The following is a 22,461-nucleotide window of genomic DNA, read 5'->3' as shown; positions in this document are numbered from 1 at the left end:
TTGTTAGGCATAATCGTAGTCTTCTCTTAGCTATATATTGTACTCCATTTTGTTAATAGAAAATCATCTTTTTCCATATTCTTTACAATAAATATACATAAAGAAAAATGCATTAAAAAAATCATCATATCAAAAATAATAGTAAATAGTAATAATCAAAAGATCAACATTTGGTTTTCAATATATTTAGTAGTAATTGACACTTGCTTGAAATTTCATAACCTTGTTTTGGAATAGTCGAGTGTTTTTAACGTACTAGGTACATGCACTTCTTGATGTAACCTTGTAAATGAGATGCCTTGTTCATCTCGAAACACTAGGTCAATTAATCTTTTTTCCACAAACTTTTTTTTCCTCTTTCGTGAAAATTCACAAATTTTTAAATGAAATATTTTTATAGTCAAATCATTTGTATTGGGTTGACCTATATATATTAAGTATGTTAAAATTATCACTTATATTTTTAAAGTGATTAATCAGAGAAATAGACTAATTACATGGATCCATTCATGGTAAGAAGATCTCATACAAGACGAATTGCATGAAATTTCAATACTCTTTTTGTTCCATCAATTTTGACCGTGATATTTTATAAAAAAGTAAAAAAGAAAAAATATGTAAATGAGATGAAAAATAAGTTAATTATGTAGATAAAAATAAAAAATTATGATTCATGTCTAAAAAAATAGGGTAAATTTAATGACAAACTAAAAAGAAAAGTAAAATTATGAATCCTGATAAAAACAAAAATAAGGTAAATTTAGTAAGATAAATTAGAAAGAAAAATTAAAGCGATTTTCCTGGGAGGTTTCATTTGTTCATAAAGGGGCCAGATGACTTCAAAAAGCTAGAGTTAATTCACGCCTCACAAGTTCTCATTTTAGACCATTTCATTACAAGTTATATTTTTTAAGTTGGATTAAATAGCCCAAATATATTGATTAAAGCATTTATTTTTGTACTTAAAATATTAATTATTAATTACTGAATGTTTAGCAAGTCATTTTGAATGTCAACTTAACAATTTGTGCGTTAAAACACTCATAATTTAAAATTTGAGATCATTATATGAATTTGTTTCAATAAAAAAAGGCCTTATAAAAGAGTTGTTTTTTACGCTTTACTCTAAAATGATAAGGATATTCAAAATCAAATATTGAATTAATTCGGATTTGAAAATCCAGATATCCAAATATTGAAAATACAAATAATCAACTAACTTAATTAACAATTCCTAAGTTATGCAACTTAATTAGTTATAGTTGAAAATTATAAATATAGTATATGCAATCAATCAACATAACAATCTTCGCAACAAATCCTAATTAATCGAAAATTCAAATTTACCCACCATAACAATTTTGTTGACTAGGAGTGTCTTTTTCGGGTAGTTCTCAAGAATAGCTGCTTATTCAGAAGTACCACATATAGGGGAAAGGGAAAGCCTTTGAAAAAAGGATGAAATAGGAGGAGAAATTATAAAATAGTTTTTTGTTTACAGTTTTTTAATTCCTTTTGTAAAAGATGTAATACTTGTATTAAACTCGTGTGCCTTCGTAATTTTTACAAGAAAAATTAAAATATTTTCTTCCCTGCCGTGTAAAAATGTATCTATTTTTTAGTACTTGTTTTGTTTCTCAACTCTCAATCCCTCCAGAAAACAAACACAAAAGGAACGAAAAAAATAAACCTCTCATGTTGTTTACCAATTTTGCCGTGTCTATAATCTATATCACAATGCATCGTTGAGAGAAATTGTTGTTGCTGTAGTTTCCTACAAATTTTAACATTATTGTGAATAGTTAAAAAAAAATATTATTCAAAAGGATGTAGACACTCAAAGCTACAAATATAGTAATGGCGTATTACCTGATCATTATCAAGGATATCTTCAAGCTCGGTTCTTATGACGGAAAAAGGTGGTCGATTGTCGGGAGACGCATCCCAACATCTTTTCATCAAATCACATAACCTAGGGTGTATGTCTTGCGGAATATCCGGCCGAAGTCCCTGAGTTTTAAGACAAAAAAGATGTTCAAACAATAAATATGAATCAGTATATTGTTAAAACCGACAGCAGTAAACTTGAAGACGCGAGAAGAAAAGTTGATGCCTAGTTTAGTCAATGAACAAAAACTGATGTTTGGTAAATAACAATTCAACGGCTTTGCAATCAAAATGAACCACATAACGGACAATTGATATTACCACACAGATTAAACGACCCAAGTACACCAGCCAACAATCGTGGGTAATTTTAGAAAAAGGCCAAGGTTGTGAACTGATATACGATCTTTAACAAGGAAAACAGTAATGACACCAGAAGGTTTGACACTATCAAAATCAGAGGATCTTTAAACAGAAAATACATGCAACCGTATTATATCCCTTGCTTCTAATTATATCACGTGGGCTCGATTCATTTTCTTAACACCTACATTTATGATACAGTATTCTATGCATCCTTACACCATGACTTATATCGTGAGTTAATCACCTACAGTTTCCAAAAATATTAATCTGTGATCTATAACAATCTTGCCAGTGCAAGAAATGCAATATTTAGTACTACCACAAAACAGTTGGTTACACTCAATTCGTTACTGAAAATGTCCAGAGCTAAACATATTTATAAAACGCAGGGTTATCATCTACATATACTAAATGTCAATCAGTTTGAATTTTTAAAAATCTATATAAGCACATTGGTTAAAAATAATCATCATGTAATAGTAAAATATTTCAAAGGGCACATCCAGTAATTGCTCTTGAAAGTCTGCATAATACCTGTCTTACACCTAATGCGGCTTGAAGAGGAGTCATGTTCTCATATGGAATCTGCATTTCACAATACTGCTTTCACAAGACTGCCTCAACATGATTGGATTTCTCATTTCCACATCCTTAAAATGTTCACAAACAAAAAATTGCAAAATAGAAATAGTAAACGTACCTTTGCGGTCATAAGCTCCCATAGTACAATAGCAAAACTAAATACATCTGCTTTCTGGTCATACGGTTGATGATTTATAACCTTAAAGATAATCAAGATGGCCATTAGTCCACAGTCTCATGCTATCATAATCATAAATGCTACACATGATCAAGACAATATCACGATATGAATGTTTCCAAGCAAAAGAATGTTCATTCTCGAAACAGTAGCTTAAGTCTCTAATTCGTAACTAACAAAGTTCATGCCTTCAAGAGAATTCAACAGCCCAATCCTCCAAATAATTCTATGAAACCCTGTGGTGACTTTCCAGTTGCAGCACAACTGTTTTGCAATCTCCATTTGTGACCTTACACTTAAGTTCTAGAACTTGATCATGGGAAAACAATTTTATTTAAATGATAAAATACAAAGCAGAAGGTCACAACTCACAAGACGGAGTTGAAATTCAACTTGTTCCTTCAACTCGATCAGCAGAAATTTTCCTTGAACAAAATATGATTACATATTTTCGGTGTGTTCTCTATCCCATAATAGATCTAAATATTTGTGCCAGAGAGTTTTAGTCGCAACATTTATCTTTCTCCGACGCTTTTTCTTAGTTTTTCCTTCATTGCTACAGCATATGTAAAAGTGGATGCTAAGTTGTATGACTATCAACAATTGTCTTTTTTATGAGAAAGGTAATTCTTAGATATATTTTTAAGTTGAAAAGATATGTGTTGGGCCAAAGAGAAAGAGGGTAAGTGACATAGGTGGGGCATGAAGAGTCCAAGTGGAGAAGAGAAAAATGATGAGCAATTCGGCATTCAAGTCAAATATAGAGATGTCAAAGCTTATTTTGGTTATAATAAATAAACCATTAAAACTATTTGAGTAGCAAACTTTGGTAGACGAAAGCGGTGGATTGAAACTCCTTTGGGAGCTTGTTGAGTTATTTAGCCAAGGAGTATCAGAAAGGAAAGGGGTCTTCATTTTCAAGAGAGGTAGATAGGATTGAAATAAGGTACAGCCGTAGTTTCAGCATCTTTTTCTTCTTCCTTCGTTTTCTTGCTATTGTATAACCAGCAAGACGATTTTTTCTTTAAGTTTGATCAATTAACACCCGAATTCACCCTCTATGTGAGGAAAGAGAGAGGGTTGGTGGTTCGAGAGAGGATTAGCCTTGCTCGAATTCATCCTGGTCTACGGTGGGCCGGGGAGCTCAGTGTCAATAAGTTTCCTTTCAAGCAAAAGGAGTAGGGAAACTAAGGGAATAATTTGATATTCCATAACATATTTTTTAAAAACTTTAAGTTCAAAGATAGGAGTAGATCTTAACAAATTTTGAAATTGCTCGTATTTAATGAATTCCGTTTTGATGTAGTTGGTCAAATTTGTAGGAAAAATCAGAAAAGTGATCTAAAAGATATTTGCCGGCCAAATTTTAAATCGTAAGATAACAGATCACGGACATCTTTCCTGGTTACTGTATTAGTCTGAACAGATGATGTAGTATTATACATATTAAAAACCACAGTAACATAAAATGAATCATATTTTTAAACAGATGTAAACTGTTCTTTGAAACTCTTCAGGAAGCTTAATTTTTAAGAAAAATAGTTTGTTCAAATCCTGAATATCTTTCAAAGACGCCTCAAACTTTTTCTACACTGAACACAATTCTCATGCATAGGGTTTAGTCAGATTTGCAACTACCTAGTTTAATCATATTTTGGCAAATGAATAGCCTCTATAAGTTCAAAACTCTGGAAACTTGTGGAAAAATGTGAATCCACTTCTAATGGAAATTAAAACTATTTTACATATAGTTTTTCAAATACGGGGTAGGCTGGGGAAATGAAAGGGCTATATGAAAATCGAACCCATGACCTTTCATGGAAAGTGGTAATTGATTTCCAACTGAAACAAGACCTGATTCTCACAGCTATTTACATATTGCTCATTTACTTTCCAGTTATAAATCAAAGAGACCTAGACTAGCAAAATACAAATTTTAAAAACTGTTACAAAATAAACAGAGTCCAAGTATTATGCTATTATATACCAATAGTTGGGTTCAACTGAAAAAGAGAGGAGCATCAGACCTCAGGTGCCATCCATCTGTAAGTTCCAGTTTCAGCTGTCATAACTCCATCCTGGTGTAGAAACCGAGCAACACCAAAGTCTGCCACTTTAACAACCTTAAGAACCAATAGATCACAGATAATGAACTAGACCATCAAGATAGCACATATGCATAAGAAAGAGACAATATATGACAGAATTTTATACAAAAGGCAATTGAAAACTTTTTATACTTGAGAGAAACGTGTTTATCTGTTAGCTCAAACAGAAAATAATACCAAAAGAGCGTACACTCCCTCTGTTCTTTCCTCAAAATATAAACGCAACTTTTCGCTAACTGTTGATGCTTCAAAAGTTAATTTGCTGAAAAACAAAGGTAGACTATATCTGCCATAACAATTCAGATGCTAAGCGAGTAATGTTGAAGTGGTTGGAAAAATTATTTGTGTTTTTGCTTTAGTACTTGGGAGTTAAGGTTGGTGTCAACAAGAGGAAGAAGCTAAACAAAAAGCTCGGCTCCTTAATAGTCCTAATCATTGTTCACCTACATAATCAAGTACAAGAAAAGGGGAGAACAAAAAAGGGAGCACATTATTTAATGTAAATATTATGTTCTGATATAGAAAGTACAACCCTTAGGCCACAATTTTAGCAAAGATAAAATGCACTTGCCATATTCATACAGGTTAAGAATTATACTTCTGTACGAATTTTCCTTGTAGCAGATATAACTACCAAAGAGTCAAAGACAGAACAAAGGACCACCGCTCATAGAGCTCATCCAACAAAAGAGCTAAAGTTCTTTCTAATGGGACTCCAGAGCTGGTGTGCACTATACGATTCAGGTTCCAGCTCAGGACTTACTCAAGGTACGTATAGAACCTAATTTGATCTAAAGATAAGATAATGAAGACGCAAGTTTCAAAAGGGGATACAAATGGTAGCTGAAACTCTTAGCAAATCACTCAGCAGAAAGACATGGACAAAAGATTGAACGAAAGCACCACAATTTCTCTATTGTCACTACTCACTTGCATGGTGATGAAAAATTGTGGGAAATATAACATCATCATTAATTAGAATAGCTGACAGACAATGAGATGCAACATGCATTGTAGTATGATGCCCATATCTGTTATTAGACAGACCATTTTCTAATTGAATTTATGACATTGGTTATTCAACACTCAACAGGCCATTCATTTTTTCATTGTCTGATATTTACTCCGAAAATATTGATGTCCATGGTTTAAGCCAAAAATTAGAATGCTAAGTTGCTCAAAACATTTGATTTAATTGGACTTCCTTCATTCAGCTAGCCTACCAAAAATAAAGCTGAAGGGACAAACTATGGGAACGTACTCACGTAGTATCCACTAACATTAGAAATCAGTGATAAAGTATCAATAAAGATAATAAGTACATACTTGAAGAGTATCCATGAGCAAATTTGCTGATTTCAGATCCCTATGAATTATACCGTTGCAGTGCAAGTATTCCATCCCTTTTGAGACATCTATTGCAAATTTCAAAAGTTCAGGAAGCTTCAAATCTCTTTTATTTTTGTGCAGATACTTATAAAGACTCCCACCAGGCATGTACTCTGCCAAAAAAGCACAGCACACCCACAGCAACATCAGATTACTGAAACAAATGAAACATTAATAGTTCTTTCTGACAATCTGATCATTTAAAAGAGGGGGCAAAATACAAGGTAGCAAGAACTACTTGCAGCTGGAAGGTGACAGAAAAGCTTGAAAATTATACAAGACAGGTCTACTATCAATCCTAGAAGACATGCATATATATATATATAGTTTCCACTCAATGAGAACTCCAAAGCCATCCAGATATTATCAGGTTTTAAGAGAACAACATTAACACACCAAAGAGACTGAGTTTTCAAGTACCCCACCGAATCACAACAAAAGAAAATTCAGTATTCCATTAGCCCAATGCCATTAAGTGGGTCTTACTTACATTAGCAAAAAAAAATAAAAACATGCCGCCTTACACAGCCTTACGCCCTTAGCCCTGTATTTCAAAGAGGTTGTTTTTGATCGACCCTTGACAACAAACAACTTAAATCAGTACAAAACATTGAGCAATTAGAATATTTCTTGAAATTTTCCCCATGTCATACCTACACATTTTTTACCTGAAGCACCATAAAAGTTAAACAAGAACCAAAATTGAACATTTGCCTCAATGCTGCTATAGCGGCTCTTGCTTAGTTGAGGTAAAGGGAGTGACAGGAGTCAGATGTGCAAATTCCTAACCTAGTCCATGTATCAATGAGCCATTCTGACTATGGTCCTCCAATCCAAACTAAAGAAAAGAAAACAAAGAGGAAATCGTCCAAACTCATAATCAACATATGTTGGAAGTTCTACTCCATTAAAACTATTTGTTTTGCAAATGTCAAATATTCCAATACTTGTGCACAACTAGTTTTGTCCTTTAACACCCAACGATGAACCTTAACTCTAAAGGAAACCACTTATCCCTGTTAAAAGTAACTAATTTAAAATGTGCACACACTATCTCTTCTCAGAATAGTATTTCCAAATTACTCGGTTTCTCCCTATTGAACCCAAACTACTACACCAACTCCAATTTCTCCAAAGGTCCAAACCAAGCTCAAAAATGGATTATGTTGGCTAGAAAAACCTAAGGACATGCCTGCTGGAAAACATAACAATGAATCTAACAAGTTCAAAGATTTTCTTTTGCACAATTCGCCACTTTTGAACTTCACTTTATTAATATATCTGAGAATTTATCCCACTCAACCCACATAGATTGATAGCCTTTCTACAAATTTGAAGTCCCACCCTTTCTAGCTTCTAAGTACAAGGAAATACAATTTGTACACAAAAAACGGCAAAAACCAACAGCTTTGTGGTCTTTGGCCCATAAGTCCTTCCACAAAAATATAAATAATGTGAAACCAATTTCATTTAATACTAGAGTAGGACAAATTTACAAAAATAAATTACATGCCCCAACCAGAGCTCGATCAGAAGTTATAAGCTTGCAAAGTTGACCCTTGTGCACTTATATTGGACATCTATTGGATCAACATGCAAAACTTATTAATGCTGGTATAATTTTATACGAGTAGCCACCCGTTATGCAAGGGGTCTGATTATGATAAGGGGCCTCAAGTCTCAACCCTCGAGTACAAATAGGTTCTTGTCTTCAGCTATTTGAGGGGCTTTTTTAGCACTCCTAAAATACTTGATTTCAGTCTAATTACTATATTTTCCTCAACTGTTGGCCATTGTGAGGGGATGCTACAGTGATTTGATCAAAAGTCTTGGGCATAACTTCACAAGAAACATTAAGCTAAACGAAATAACATCCACCATGACCATTATTCTTTGATCGTGTATATCTGATCTTTTGTTCTGAAATTGACACAGAAAGGTAGCATCATAGCATTAGCACCTCTGCCAAAAACAGAGATAAGTAGTCATTTTTTACATTCAAGATATCCAAAAACAATGTCTACTTACCTTTTAGCAAGAGTTTATTCTTAACTTATCGCTTTATTTTATTCACTCAAAAGTCCACTTTTAGAAATCATCCAACTACCAATAATACTTACGCTATCCATAAATTTAACAAATGCACTAGCACTTGATAATACCAGTTCTTTCAAAAGCAGGAACTCAATCAACCTCATTCTTCCAAAGCCTTTCAAATTCTAAAAGATATTCAAACAGAAAATTTATATGACAGCTCCAGAAATATTGAGGTAGTGAGATATGCAGAATGCAATAGAGCTCTAGAATTATAATTGCACGGAAGTAGGTAGCTTAACTCAGTAACATTTCCACATAGTATGCAATATTAAAGCAGCAATAAGTTCAGCGGAAAGCCGGAAATTCTCAAGAACATCAGTTAAAAGTAAAGTTGCTTATATAATAATTTCTAATGAACTTCTAAATGTTAAAGTTTAAATACACGTACACAATACCTGTTACGATACATAAATCAGGAGATTTTGTACAGGCGCCAATGAAATGAACAACATTTTCATGTTGCACTTCCCTACATAAGAAAATCAACAACTTTCGATGAAACCAACTTTCAGTCAACTGCTTCACCTCAAAATTACACAAAATGGCCACTTCTAATATTATGCATTGTCACTTATTTGACAGTACATACCTAGAAAGCTATCGAGTTTTAATGGATAAAATGTCATTGCATCAATAGTTCCAAAGAAAGGTATGTAATACAATTTCCTATTACGTTACTTATGGCACACAAGCGATAATACATTGGTTTGCGTTTTCTGAACCACAACAATCCATTCAAAATCCTCTTTTTCTTGTTAAATTACAACCCACTTCTTTCAATGACCTTTTCCAATATTTTACAATCTCACTTAGAGTTTAAGATGATTCTGAGATGCTAGACACAAAATGCAAAAAAGTAGGAAACATTAATATCTGTTCCACTTCACACATCAATTCTTACCTTAATATTGCCACTTCTTGAGCAAACTCATCCTCGGAAGCTTCATTTAGATGCTCAGATCTGAGAATCTTGATAGCCACATCCTGACCAAGGTAGAATCCTTGATACCTTTGCAAAAAGATAGAATAAAATATAAGCAACACAATAGGAATATGCTTAATTGGTATAAGAAGCAGGTTCACTCACAGATCGCCACAAGATCCAGATGCAACTTTATCTCCTATTTTCAACAATCTTCTATCTATTTCCCAATTGCCAGGTTCACCTTGAGCAGCAAGAGCTTTCTTTACTGAAAATTTTGAATGCGAAGAGCCAGACCATGAACCCTATAATTTTATAGAAACTTCATTGAATTGTATTTTCCGTGTATGATATAATCAAAAAGGAAAAAAGAAGTGGGTTCAAGAAAGAAACCCTGAGTGCCAAATCACAGCCTCACAGGTGGTGTATGTACCATCACAATGCAGATACAATGTTATTTATAAAAAAAACACATGCACGTACAGACATACAGAGCTAATAGACAATGGCCAACATTACACAGGATAGCCAGTTTGATTTTATTTCAGATCTCAAACAATTACTCGTTAACATGAGAAAAATAAGTAATTTAGTGCTAGCCTGCTAGGTATCATACACACATGGGTGCGCCAGAAATATATGCACACACTTGATTGTTATGTACAATATTGAAATCAAATAGAATTAATTTTGATGCAACTAATATATTGCTATGCCCAGGCAATCAAAGTTCAAAATTTTCAAAAAAATGAAGTTTAAATTAACTATGAAGACAGATCTGATACAGAACAAGAAGCCTAACTATTCCATGAATGATGCCAAGATTCAAAATGGGTACCAGAGTATAAACCTCCAATGTACAATACCTATGTGCCCTTGCTCATTTAACACCACTGGTGCATTGTGCTGCATCGCTTCTGGTTGACGACCTAGTAGCCTTTGCATACTTTTCACTACACCCAAGCCTAGAAAGTGTAGCACATCGTTGAGTAGGGGGATGCCCACATGAAATTTAATTTTCAATTCATGATCAATGATATGTGACTAGGTTTAACCGAGTTGATTGTTACAGATCTACCGCTCACTCTTCTTTTATCCGAGCTTGGGACTGGCAATGAGCAACGAGCACTCACAAGCAAAATTCTCTTTAACAAATAACTTTATTAATTTTTCTTTTTTGTATTGGACATTTTTCACCCCTATCTCAACTTATTTTGCAGAAACATTTTTTGTTTAGAAAAAAACTATAATGGTTGACTTTCTGAGTTAACCGAGTTAGATTTAACTTGCATAAAATCCCAACCGTCGATTTTTCTTATCAAATAGAAATATTAAAATGAATATTTTTTTTCAATAAATAATGACATTAAAAATTAATAATCGCTTAAAATAAGCATCAATAACACCAAACTTGATATTAAAATTTAATTGATACAAATTTTGCTTAATTTATTGTCAAGGTTCCATATTGTTGGAATCAATGCTTTGGCATTGTTGTTGTTCTTGTTGTTCTTGTTGTTGTTGTTATTGTAGTGCTTGGATAAATTTTAGGTTCAAGCACTATAGAATTTTGTAAATAAATTCACTACATATTGAAGAATAGCACAATACATTTTTGGCCTTATTATTATATCTTTAGATCAACTGAAACTGCAAAGGCCTACAACATAGCAGGATACAGGGAAGAAGAATTGCAACAGAGCATACAGCCACTCAAAGGTTTGGGAAAGGGGGAGAACCTTTGTCCAATTTGTCAAAAGTGTCAGTTTGACAAAGTCTAAAGTGCACTTTGCCTCCAAGAAACATATCAAAGTAACCCAAAATTTCACATCCTACTAAAGCAGTGAACTCCTGAGAACATATTTTAAGAGGTAAAACTTTGATCCTATTTCTAAAGTAACCCAAAGATATTGAGGAGTTTGATAGGGGAGATTTTGAAAAGGGAAAGGCAATGAATTTCCTTATTTCCATTAGCTCTATTTTGGTTGGCTTTTTCTCAGCTTTGCATTCCCCTACTTTCCTTTTCAAGTTCCCCAATCCCCTCCACGGCTCCACCTGAGTCCCAAAGTAGGCTGGAAGCCTGGAACTTGCACATCACCCCAAACCCTTCGATACATGGACCAAGTAACAAACCATGTTTGACTTCTGTTGAGCACACCAGTCGTCAGCCCCACAACCACCACTGCCAATAGCCGCAACTTTCATTTCCCCAAAGTCCAACACCATAAATCACCCTCATAGCTCTTGAATTTCAACAGCCACCAAGCTCATCACCCCAAAACCGCACCGCAAAACTCAACACAAATTATAAAATTTCAGAGGTAAATTATTCTTTCAATGGGTTAAAATGAGATCATTCATACCTTCCCACAACTTGAATTGTGGCTTTTGAAAGTGAAATTCAGCCCTAAAAACTCCATATCTGGAGTTTCTTCGGTGAACTTTTACCACTTGAATCTTTTTCCATTTGCCTAGTGTTGGAGGTAGTATAAGAGGCACGAGGGTTTGGTAGTGGTATTTTTAATTCATCCTGGTGGTAGAATATAGCTAATAGTGCAAAGAAAATGGAGTAGAAAGATGGTGGATTATAATGGAAATATGATGAGAGGGTTGTGAGAAAGATTCAAGAAAATGACGAGAGAGTGATGAGATTGAAGAAGGTGCTATGCATATTGCCAGCTAAATTGAAAAGGATATTGTAAAGGGTTTTCATTTTCTTTCCCTTCTCCAAATAGATAGTTGGGGTAAATTCAAGGGGTTTCCTTTCATTTCCATTTTTCCCTTTGTCAATCCCATTCCCCTTTAATCTCGTCAACAAAACAACATCACGACAAAACAACAATGACAAAGCATTAATCCTAACAATATAGAGTGGGCTACATGAACCAAAAAAATGAAAGTGAGAGATTGTCGCCAAAAAAGATTTTACTTTATTTGCCCAAGCAAATATAACGAACTTCATATGCTTTTGCAACAAGCTCCATCCACAACCAAGAAGAAAAGCAACATCCACCACCTCAACAAGACTGCAAATGCTATGAAGCACACCACTATATCAGATTAAAAACCTAATTGACATAGATGGACAAATTTTTATCAGGAAGAAGACATGGAATTAAAGTTTCTACTCAACAAAATATTCCGATTTAAAATTAGTGATAGAAGGCAGCCCAATATCACTTTGAGAAAAAATCCAAACAAGCGCTAAAAGGTCATGTATCAAGGCATCGTGAACCTATCAAGATTGGATGTCACCACCTAATTCATACCAAAATCTTTTCAATTCACCCCCTCTTCTCTCCAACCACACAACTAGCCATGAGGTTTTGACAATGTATCCCCCTCTATACTCTAAGCAGAACAAGCTGTGGAAGTGTGGAAAAAGTTTAATAGATACTTCTCTTTTCAAATTCTAACCAACTCCACTACACAAGCCCATATCAATCTTAAAAAAATAAAATAAACTAGATTAAATTAATACAAACAGCTTGCAAAATAAATTTGTAGGGAATATTGGGAATCTCAAAATGAAAGAAAGATTTAGCTATGCTGCACCAACTCAAAATTAACAGCATTCATGCCAATAAACATTAATTAATAGTAAATATAATCACAAATCCAATCCCACAATTAAAATAGTAAGATATGGAATAGAGAGTTCATTAAGGTTAGATTTCTACCTCACTCTTATCTACCGCTTCTTCCATAGCTTTGCGCAAGCTATCAGCATCCTGATAATAACATCGTAAAGTCAGCAACAATTTGACTCAGCACACATCCCAGCTGCATAAAAATATAATTGCAATATGCAATTAAAGGCAAGTCCACAATGCATAAAATTGTTGCCTCTATTTTTGGACCGTAAGTTGAAGGATAAGCAACTGGCTCTAAGATTTCCTATATCCTGACCATAGCAATATCTTTTTACACTGAAAAAATATTGTATATACCATTGTATGAAAAGGTTCCCATTCTTTAGAACAAGATATGTGATGACCTTGGGAGAAGCATCTACTGCAACACCTTATAACAAATGTAAAAGAAGTCTAACAATCCAGATAATGATAAAGTTGAAAATTTGCCTTTTCTTTTTTGAGAAAAACATAATAAGTGATAAACCTTGCAAACCGTGCAGAGTTGCAGTATAAAGTTATAAAAGATGCAGAAGGATATGAACAACATCATATATATAAACCACATGTGTGTTGATCTATGCATGATGCATGGACAGACGTGAGTATTAACTCGAACACAAAGCATAGACAAACACACACACTATTTTACTCAGACTTGTCATCTAACCTAAAGAACCCGAATCAAATCCACTGACATGGGTACGACAATTCAAGACTTTATTAAGGGACAAGAATGCTTTGGACACTTGGACACATACTTCGATCCAACAAAATCCCCCAGGTATGAGTTGAAAAACGTTATAAATTTTCATGTTATTATGATAATTTGTATACATAATTTCGTATTAGATTTTTTTTCTGTATCTGCTAGTCATTTGTGCTCTAATTGACCATTTTTCGGGGTTCGCCATTGCTAATGACCACACACATAATAGAACAAAATACAAAAGAATTTGGAGGAAAAAAAGGCCTGAAATTTCTAAAGTGAGTACTAAAAGGGAAATGTAATATATAACACAACACAAAAGAAAAGAAGGAAACAAAAGTCCACATCTTCATCCAAGCTTAAGAAAGGAAAAGATTTATAATGCACTCTCTGAGATATGAGAAGAAACCAGGAAATTTTGTATAAGCACAAAAGCTCGAATCAAAAAAGAGTAATAAAAATGGTTTTCATTACAAAGGCTGATTGGTAAAGTATACCTCAATAGCCCATCCATCAACCACAAACACATCCAAGGAGTAGCCATCAGTAGTTGAGAATACATGTGCCTCACGAATGTTAAGCCCTAGATCGGATAGCAAAGCAGACAGCTGGATGGATCACACAAAACGACCGTTAATAGCAACCATAAGACTTAGGAAGTATCCAACAATCAAACCAAAAAAGAAATTAATAAAAATACAATAAAAGATTAGATAGGAGAAAATGATGGGAAGTTATAGAACACGATATATAGATGGTCGGCTAACTTTTCAAATCTCGACTACTTAATCACACAAGGGATCTTCAAACTGGTATAATATCAAATTGCTTGGAAGTAGATAATTATAATATACCACCACTTGGCCACTTTTATTTTTCAAAACTTATACATCTTTAAAGAAAATTGTCTCTCCCTTAATCTCATAACTGACTAAAAAAGAATTCACTGAAATTCAACCTTTGAAACTCAACTTCCTAAAGAACAACAATATGCACAAAGCATTCCTGTAGAGCAAGGGTTCCGAAAGAGATGTAATATAGGAAAATCCTAACCATATTCCTTAGCATCCTTATATGTCATCAAGACGACAACCTAACAACCTTTGCATACTTTTCACTCTAATATCTTTCGAATTATATCATTCAAAATTAAAAAAATTGGCATTGCTTTTCTACAAGGGCTAGTGCTAGAGATGGGCATGGGTCAGATCTGGGTCGGGTCTGCTACACCCAAATCCAAACCCTATTTTGTTATCAAACCCAGACCCAGACCCAGATCCATAGTGTCTGAAAATATTGGACCCAGACCTACAACCTTTGGGTCTGGCAAATCTAGATCTGGATCTGGGTTCAAAATAATATTTTGATTTTTCTAGAAAAATTATTAAAAATACATTATACAATTTTTGTCTATTCGTATAAAATTATTTACATTTTGAACTAACAAGCATCTTTAAATACTTATACTAATTGAGCGACCAAATATATAAAGCTTTCCATCATTCAAGTTCTCAAACCGAAATATTCATCAAGTCTTTTGATTGCTTTAGTATATATACAACGATCACATTTCAAATTACATGAATCAACAAAGTTTCAAATCACGTAATGTTCTAAAATATAAATTTAAACAATTAAATACACATGATAGCTAATAAATAATTTTAAACAAAAAGATGTAAACGGGTTCATGGGTCGAATATGGGTCTTAAGCGTGTGGACTCGAACCCGGATCCGGACCCTAAGTTAATGGACCCAGATCCAACTCGAACCCATAGAATCTTAAAAATAGGTGGATCTAGACCCTTAAATTAGGGTCGAGTCGGGTCTAGACCCTTAGAATCCAAGACCAATGCCCATCCCCCAAAACAAAATCAAGTGATGTAATGATATAAATAAAAAAATTACATTCATCAACGTTTTAATTACAATAATTATCCACGTCAGTTGTCGAGTTTTCATATTTTGAAAATGACGCATAATATCATCATTAGAGAATGGAGAAGTATTGTTTTAAAACCAAAAAAATGTGCACACTAAGGTTTGAACCCATGTCAAAGCACCTACCAACTTAACTAGCACACATATTAGTATCCCTATGTAGTATGTACATGATTTTATACATAACTTGAATGCACAACATTGATTCGCCTACTTCCCTATTATAAAGAAAGTTTTTTTAATCAAAAGTTGCAATGTGTTTCTCTGCAGTCAGAGATAAAGATAAACTAACTCTACACTTAACAATCAAGTTTCAATCAGCTATCCTGATAGAAAAAATTGCAAAAATTAGTGCACAAATACATAATATAATACAATTTAAGAAAAATGGCTTTTTACGTGTAACACCTTAGGTGTTTTTTTTGCTACCTAAGCCTTGAGATAATAAAGAAAGCTATTTTCTAGTTGATCTATCGTCAAACACCATGTACTGTACAAGAAATAAAATAATGCCAGCACTCCAAAGTCCAAAGTCCGATGGCACACAACTCTTGAAACAAATAGAACTTCAAAAACAAGCTCGAAAACATATAATGATGCAATGGGACAAACTGGCAACCAAAGTCTTTTTGTTTACCTGACTAAGAAGCTTGGGTTTATCCGGTGTAGAAAATATCACTTCATGTAGAGGAGTAGGACAAATTTCTTGCCTATAAAAAAGATCCTATTAGCCCTTTGCCAAAAGGTAAACCAAAAACATTGATACACAATACACTACCTAGACATGGCATTCTACCAACTATGTAGAAAAAAATAGCACACTTATAACATGTTAAAAACTAGGAAACAAAATCAGGTAGTGGTAGTTGTTAGTTGATAGGTTATCCAGCTTTATAGAAAAAAAGGAAATTGGTACATGAAAACTTTGAGTTAAGAGTAGACTCATGTCATCATTTAAGTCCATTATCCTCTTCCAAAATGGAAAAATCAGTAAAATTTATTGCGCTTAATACACTATGTGTATCCAACTTCGCATCATGATATTCATAAGAGAGATGTAAACATTGAGAGAAAAATACTCTCTCAAAGCCAAATCATTAAAAAATTAATCATCCCTAAATACGTCCATAATTAATTGCTACTTATAAATCTATACATTGATTGATTTAGTTAACTTATTAATTTTGGGGTTATAAACATCTGAAACTCAATAAAATTAGTGCAAAACAAGGCCGCATCGTATTGTATCGAGTGTATTTAGCGCATTGTAAAGTTTTAGACATTTAACAAATTGTTATTACATGAATCGTAAAGGTGTAAAAGAGATATCTCATGGTTTGGAACGATATTTGGCGATTGCCTCTTCCCTTACTGGCACACAAAATTCGTTATCACAACTGTGATCGATCGAATAAAGAAACGAAAAAAGAAGTATATTGCAATAAAAAATGGTTGTCATTAGAATTACGAAATATCATGTAATTAACCGAAGTCCAACACAAGCACATAGGGTTTTAACAAGAAACTCGATCAAAGAGGCCACTCATATACCAAAAATAAATCTACCACACCTACATACAAAACTTGTTTAGAGATATTGTTAATTAAGACCATAGGCCATAGGTACCTCTTTTCCATGGAATCAGAGTCGTGTCTAACATCCAAATTAAGGTCTTCTAGCTTCGAACAAGGTTCAAATCCCCTCTCTTCCTCCCTGTTTTCAAAAAGAGTGGAACAACATTGAAAAAATCATAAGTTGTAACAAATGTTGTTAATAGAATGAAAAAAAAATAAGGCATAATAACCACAAAGAAAATACTAAAGATGATACAAGAAAGTCAAAAAATTACTTGTTTTGCACATGCACTATGTGATTGAAATCTGAACGTGGCCTTGAAACAGATGAAGAGCATTCAACCAAGTCTACTTCTCCACCATCTGTTTTGAGGTTCTATAAAGAAGAGAAGTCAACTAATGTAATATGCACAATGCAAAAACAAGAGAAATAGCAAGTAACATCACCAACAGGTTTCAAATTGAGAAAAACGAATTCCAAAAAGGAAATTGACTATGTAAATGAGCAATCCTCAAGTTACATGGACTAACCAATTACCAACGTAAACAAAATTTTAAAAAATTTTGACCAAGAAGATCTAAGTATTAAATTTAATGAAGATATAATCATCAAAAGTGGTCATATTTTACTACTTTCCAACAAAGCACACCCCACAACAAATTGTCAATAAATGATTTACTAGCCAAATTCAATAAATACTTTACCTATGGGACTATAATTAATACAAGATAATTTTTCAAGACAAAGTATATGAAAAATATAACAACTAGAAAATATCAACAAATGTAAAGCAAGCCTCCCTTTTCATGCCATATAACTATAAAGAAATAACAAAAACTTAAACCCATTAAGGCCCCCTACTTAAACTAAAGTTTTGTTGATCCAACTCCCAACACAATTGTATGTTGGATTAATTATATCAAGAGATTATCAACCCTTTATAATTTACGTGTATTCATTATTAGCTCTAATGTGCTTAATCATGTATAATGAAGGATGGAGAAACAAAATAACAACATTCATTACCTCAACATCATTAAGTGGCTCTTACCTAAGCAAAGCTAAAAGAGTCAGATGTACGCAATCTTACCTTAGTGTAAAATTAAATTGACCTTTAATAGTAAACACTACATGCAACAATATTCTAACCAGAAGTGTAAATGATTGGATAAAAAAAAATTATATTTTTAAATATAAAAACCACAAGAAATAGAAATTATTTGCAAGATATAACTAATAAAACAATATTCATTTTGTTTACCTATCCTTTTTTGAATTTTGACTTCTAAACAAGGGATAGTATCTTGATTAGATGATGTTATCTCAATTGGTACCAATTTGTTCAATTAACCAAGCTTAGGAAATCAAGAAAGGTAATTTAACAGTTATATAAAAATCTATATGTGATAAGAAGGGAAAAGGAGAGTGTAACAGAGTAAGAATTATAAATCAAAAATGAATGAGTGAAGATGAAGTGATGGAACCACAGGTGGAAAAGGTTAGGGTATGATAAAAATTACTATATGCCAAAAATAAGAAAAAAGTTGAAGTGGAAACAAAAAGAAAGACATGGAGTTTGAGGTATCTTGTTGAATAAGCTTTAGAATGAAATTTTGACCTTCTAGACTCCTTACGATCCTTAGCCTATTTGGCTACACCTAATATCAGTATCAGTGCATCAATGATGGTCAATCACTCATTTGTGGCAAGCACATACACGATAAATCATCTGCCTCTCTTCACCCTTTTTTGAGGGGGATGAGGGAGCAACTTTATGTTTCTTTATGCTTCAGTGAGTTAGTTAGACAGGTGCACTAGAAGTTTAATGACAAGCAATCTGGTTTACGCAAAAACAAAATGAAGAGAAAATTTGGGAGCAACTCTGCCAGTGAGTGCTTGTCGCTTTTTGCCGGTCCCAAGCTCGAATAAACGAGAATGGTGAGCAATATGTTAGTGACAACCAGCTCAATAAAACTTAGTCACATCCCATGATCATAAACCTAGCTGATCCCAATCTTTTGGGATTAAGGCACTGGCATTGTTGTTGTTGCTTATTTTCCTTTGATGATCAACCATCAGCTACTATGAAGAGACAAAACATGAAATCACATTGTATATGTGAGCTATTGAACGATCTTTCAATAGAAAATATCATTGATATCAAACAATTGACCTTTAATCATTTCATGTACATGATCTACCCAAGGCAATATCATGACTATTATTTCTCTGAGGCAAACTTAACAAGTACAAATGCAATTGAAAGTCTGTACTACATATTCTTCATTTAAAACTATATTTTTTCTTAGCCAATTTCAAGCTCCATAGCTATTCAAATATCAAAAATTTTGTGCAAAACACCGACACAAAATAGTACAAAAGTACATGGTGTAGTGTACTAACAAGTAACAACAGGGATGTGGCAACCCACATGGATCCATTAATGTTTCTTTCTCAGGCATAGTCTAATTCTTCTGAATGAAAACTCAAGGACGCTGAAGAAACATATAAAAGATATAGAAGATAGTAGTTTTCAATAGTTTGGTATTAGTATCTAAGAATAACAACAAGATCACAATACCCCAAGACACTAAGTGGCTCTAGGGGGGTCAAATGTACGCAGCTAATTGCAGGATTCAAGGATGTGTTTTGAATTGAACTAACAATACAGAAACAAAAATCGCACACAACATTCAACATGTTAGAATGATTAAACGAGAAGTGAATAACTTTTACAATAGAGCTAAATTTTACAAAAGATTCACAAAAAAGTAAACTTCTATGAGATGTATTTATTAATAGACTGATATATAGAGAGGAGCTTAACCTTAAGAACACTATACATGAGTATCAATCCCTTTCTTGAGACAAAGCTATACAAAAAATTACTCATATACACCAAAGAAAAACAAAAGACACCACAAAATGAACTTTAGACAAACTCTACTTGTTTTCCTAAATTAGAACTTTTGATAATGGAAGACAAATTCCAACATTGACAATAAATTCAATACCTCCATAAAACGAACATGGAAAACAGGCCGTTTTTCTGGATCCTTTGCTAATGATAGAAGCTTTCGATGTAACAATACGTCTTCCACTCTATCTAAATTAACATCCAAACCGTAGCTGAAGCAAAAAGGAACAGAGGTTATTGCAATCAAAAGTAGCTAGATTTTAACCATTCAGTTCTAAAAGATATCCACAAACGATGAATTTCTCACAAAGCAATTATCCAAGGCAAATATAGAGTTCAAGAAACACATGCTCATAAAAGCCAAGCCTCAAATAACAAGCAAATCGCACGGACAATATCATAAAAATGTATATGAAATCGATTGTAATACCTAGGAAGCAGTATATCAAAATTAGCAAAGTTATCAACATTCAACTCTAGAAGATATCCATCACAAACGATAAATTTCTAACAATGCAATTATCCAAGGCAAATATACAGTTCAAGAAACACCTGCTCACAAAAGCCAAGCCTCAAATAACAAGCAAATCGCACGGACAGTATCAGAAAAATGTATATGAAATAGAATGCAATACCTAGGAGGCAACATATCAAAATTAGCAAAGTTATCAAGTTTCAATTCTAGAAGATATTTATCACAAACAATAAATTTCTAAAAATGCAATTATCCAAGGCAAATATGCAGTTCAAGAAACACGTGCTTAGAAAAGCCAAGCCTCAAATAACAAGCAAATCGCACGGACAATATCCGAAAAATGTAAATGAAATAGATTGCAATACCTAGGAAGCAATATATCAAAATTCGCAAAGTTATCAACATTCAACTCTAAAAGATATCCATCACAAATGATGAGTTTCAAACAATGCAATTATATGAAACAAATATACATTTCAAGAAACAAATAAATTTCACAAAATCGAATATAACAAGCAAAATTATACGGAAAATATCAACAAAACTGGAAATAAAATTGACTGAAATACCTTGGAGGCAATCTGTTAAAGTGAGAATCCAAGATCTCACGAAAGTCAGGATTCGAAACAGCTTCGTCATTTCCAATTTCAATCAAGCGATTATAAACAACATTACGTATATCATACAAAGCAGCACCTCCAATACCACCTCCAAAGCTCCTAGGTGGAGAAGAACTCTCACCAACTCCTTCAATAAACTCCATAACCACCAAAAATCAACTTCATATAAGCCAAATCAAACTGCAATCTGCAAAAACAAACTAAAAAATAAGTTTCCACAAACAAGAAAATCAAAGTTCAGAAAGAACAGAAAAGAAACGCGGAACTGATGATATTGAAATGGAGAAACTGACAATTAGATGATGTCCGCCATTAGAGAAGCACGCTAAGTAAAACGCGTACAAATGGAGGAGAGAGAAAGCGGGTGAGGTAAGCAAAGTGTGGGAAAAGCTAGAGAGAAGAATATGGAGTTATGGAATCCAGGGGGCTAAACTTGAAGACAAAAAGTATTTGCTGCTCAAATTTAGGAGAAACTCATTTACAAATTCGATATACAGAAATTGTTCGAAATGCCGGAGCTGTAGAGCGTTCAGACTTTCTTGAGTATTGACTTGACTAGTGCCTTTTTATTTATATTTTAAACCGTACTCCTTGGGAGTGGATAAGACTTGAAAACAGAAAGTTCGTATCTTTTTTTTTTTTTTTTTTACAAATTGTACCTTTTTGAGAAATCGTTTTTTTAAAAGACGTATTTCAAATCTAACTCACTGAGGATTAATATTTACTTATCGTAATCTTAATGCCTATTTGTATTATCTTTAAAGCTTATTTTCAATATCTTAAATGTCTATTCACATCATTTTTAATGCCTACTTACAATATTTTAAAAAATATATAATGAACCGACCTATATAGAGATGGTCTCTTAAAAAGACCATCTCTCACAAGAATTTGTGATTTGCTATAGAATAGGAGAGCTTCAATGGCTAAACTTGGTCAATTATCATTGCTATTAATGCCTATTTTAATACTTTCTCTAAATTTTACTTATATGTTCTTCTACAATAATACCAAAGAGAAATTAGCTGTTTTGAGAAAAAGTTAAATATTTGTTGATAAATG

The 22,461-nt window shown here is 33.3% G+C and overlaps 1 protein-coding gene across 3 annotated transcripts; it reads right to left on the bottom strand.

Annotated features, from left to right (window-relative positions):
- Positions 1–571: 571 nt before the first annotated feature.
- Positions 572–21,949, bottom strand: LOC130810157 (serine/threonine-protein kinase STY46-like). Of its 3 annotated transcripts, XM_057676116.1 has the most exons (17): positions 21,693–21,949; positions 21,349–21,586; positions 20,402–20,516; positions 17,662–17,762; positions 17,439–17,525; positions 16,449–16,521; positions 14,368–14,478; positions 13,210–13,260; positions 9,695–9,834; positions 9,509–9,616; positions 9,003–9,076; positions 6,448–6,623; positions 5,041–5,136; positions 2,954–3,034; positions 2,788–2,838; positions 1,870–2,010; positions 572–1,774 (listed from the first exon to the last, which is right to left on the bottom strand). In XM_057676116.1, exons 2-17 carry the CDS (start codon positions 21,540–21,542, stop codon positions 1,733–1,735), a joined length of 1,641 nt encoding a protein of 546 aa, XP_057532099.1. In that variant the 5' UTR covers positions 21,543–21,586; positions 21,693–21,949; the 3' UTR covers positions 572–1,732. The 3 variants fall into 3 exon arrangements, 2 of the variants coding, with proteins under 2 accessions (XP_057532099.1, XP_057532100.1); XM_057676117.1 differs by lacking the exon at positions 572–1,774 and having other exon boundaries at positions 1,873–2,010; positions 2,788–2,867; XR_009040995.1 differs by lacking the exons at positions 572–1,774; positions 1,870–2,010 and having other exon boundaries at positions 2,787–2,838; positions 5,001–5,136.
- Between the last annotated feature and the right edge of the window lie 512 nt (positions 21,950–22,461).

The sequence above is a fragment of the Amaranthus tricolor genome, chromosome 4, assembly GCF_026212465.1.
Source record: "Amaranthus tricolor cultivar Red isolate AtriRed21 chromosome 4, ASM2621246v1, whole genome shotgun sequence".
In the NCBI taxonomy this organism is placed as follows: domain Eukaryota; kingdom Viridiplantae; phylum Streptophyta; class Magnoliopsida; order Caryophyllales; family Amaranthaceae; genus Amaranthus; species Amaranthus tricolor.
Note: the sequence above shows the minus strand (reverse complement) of the source record. Positions and strands in the feature narration are given on the sequence as shown.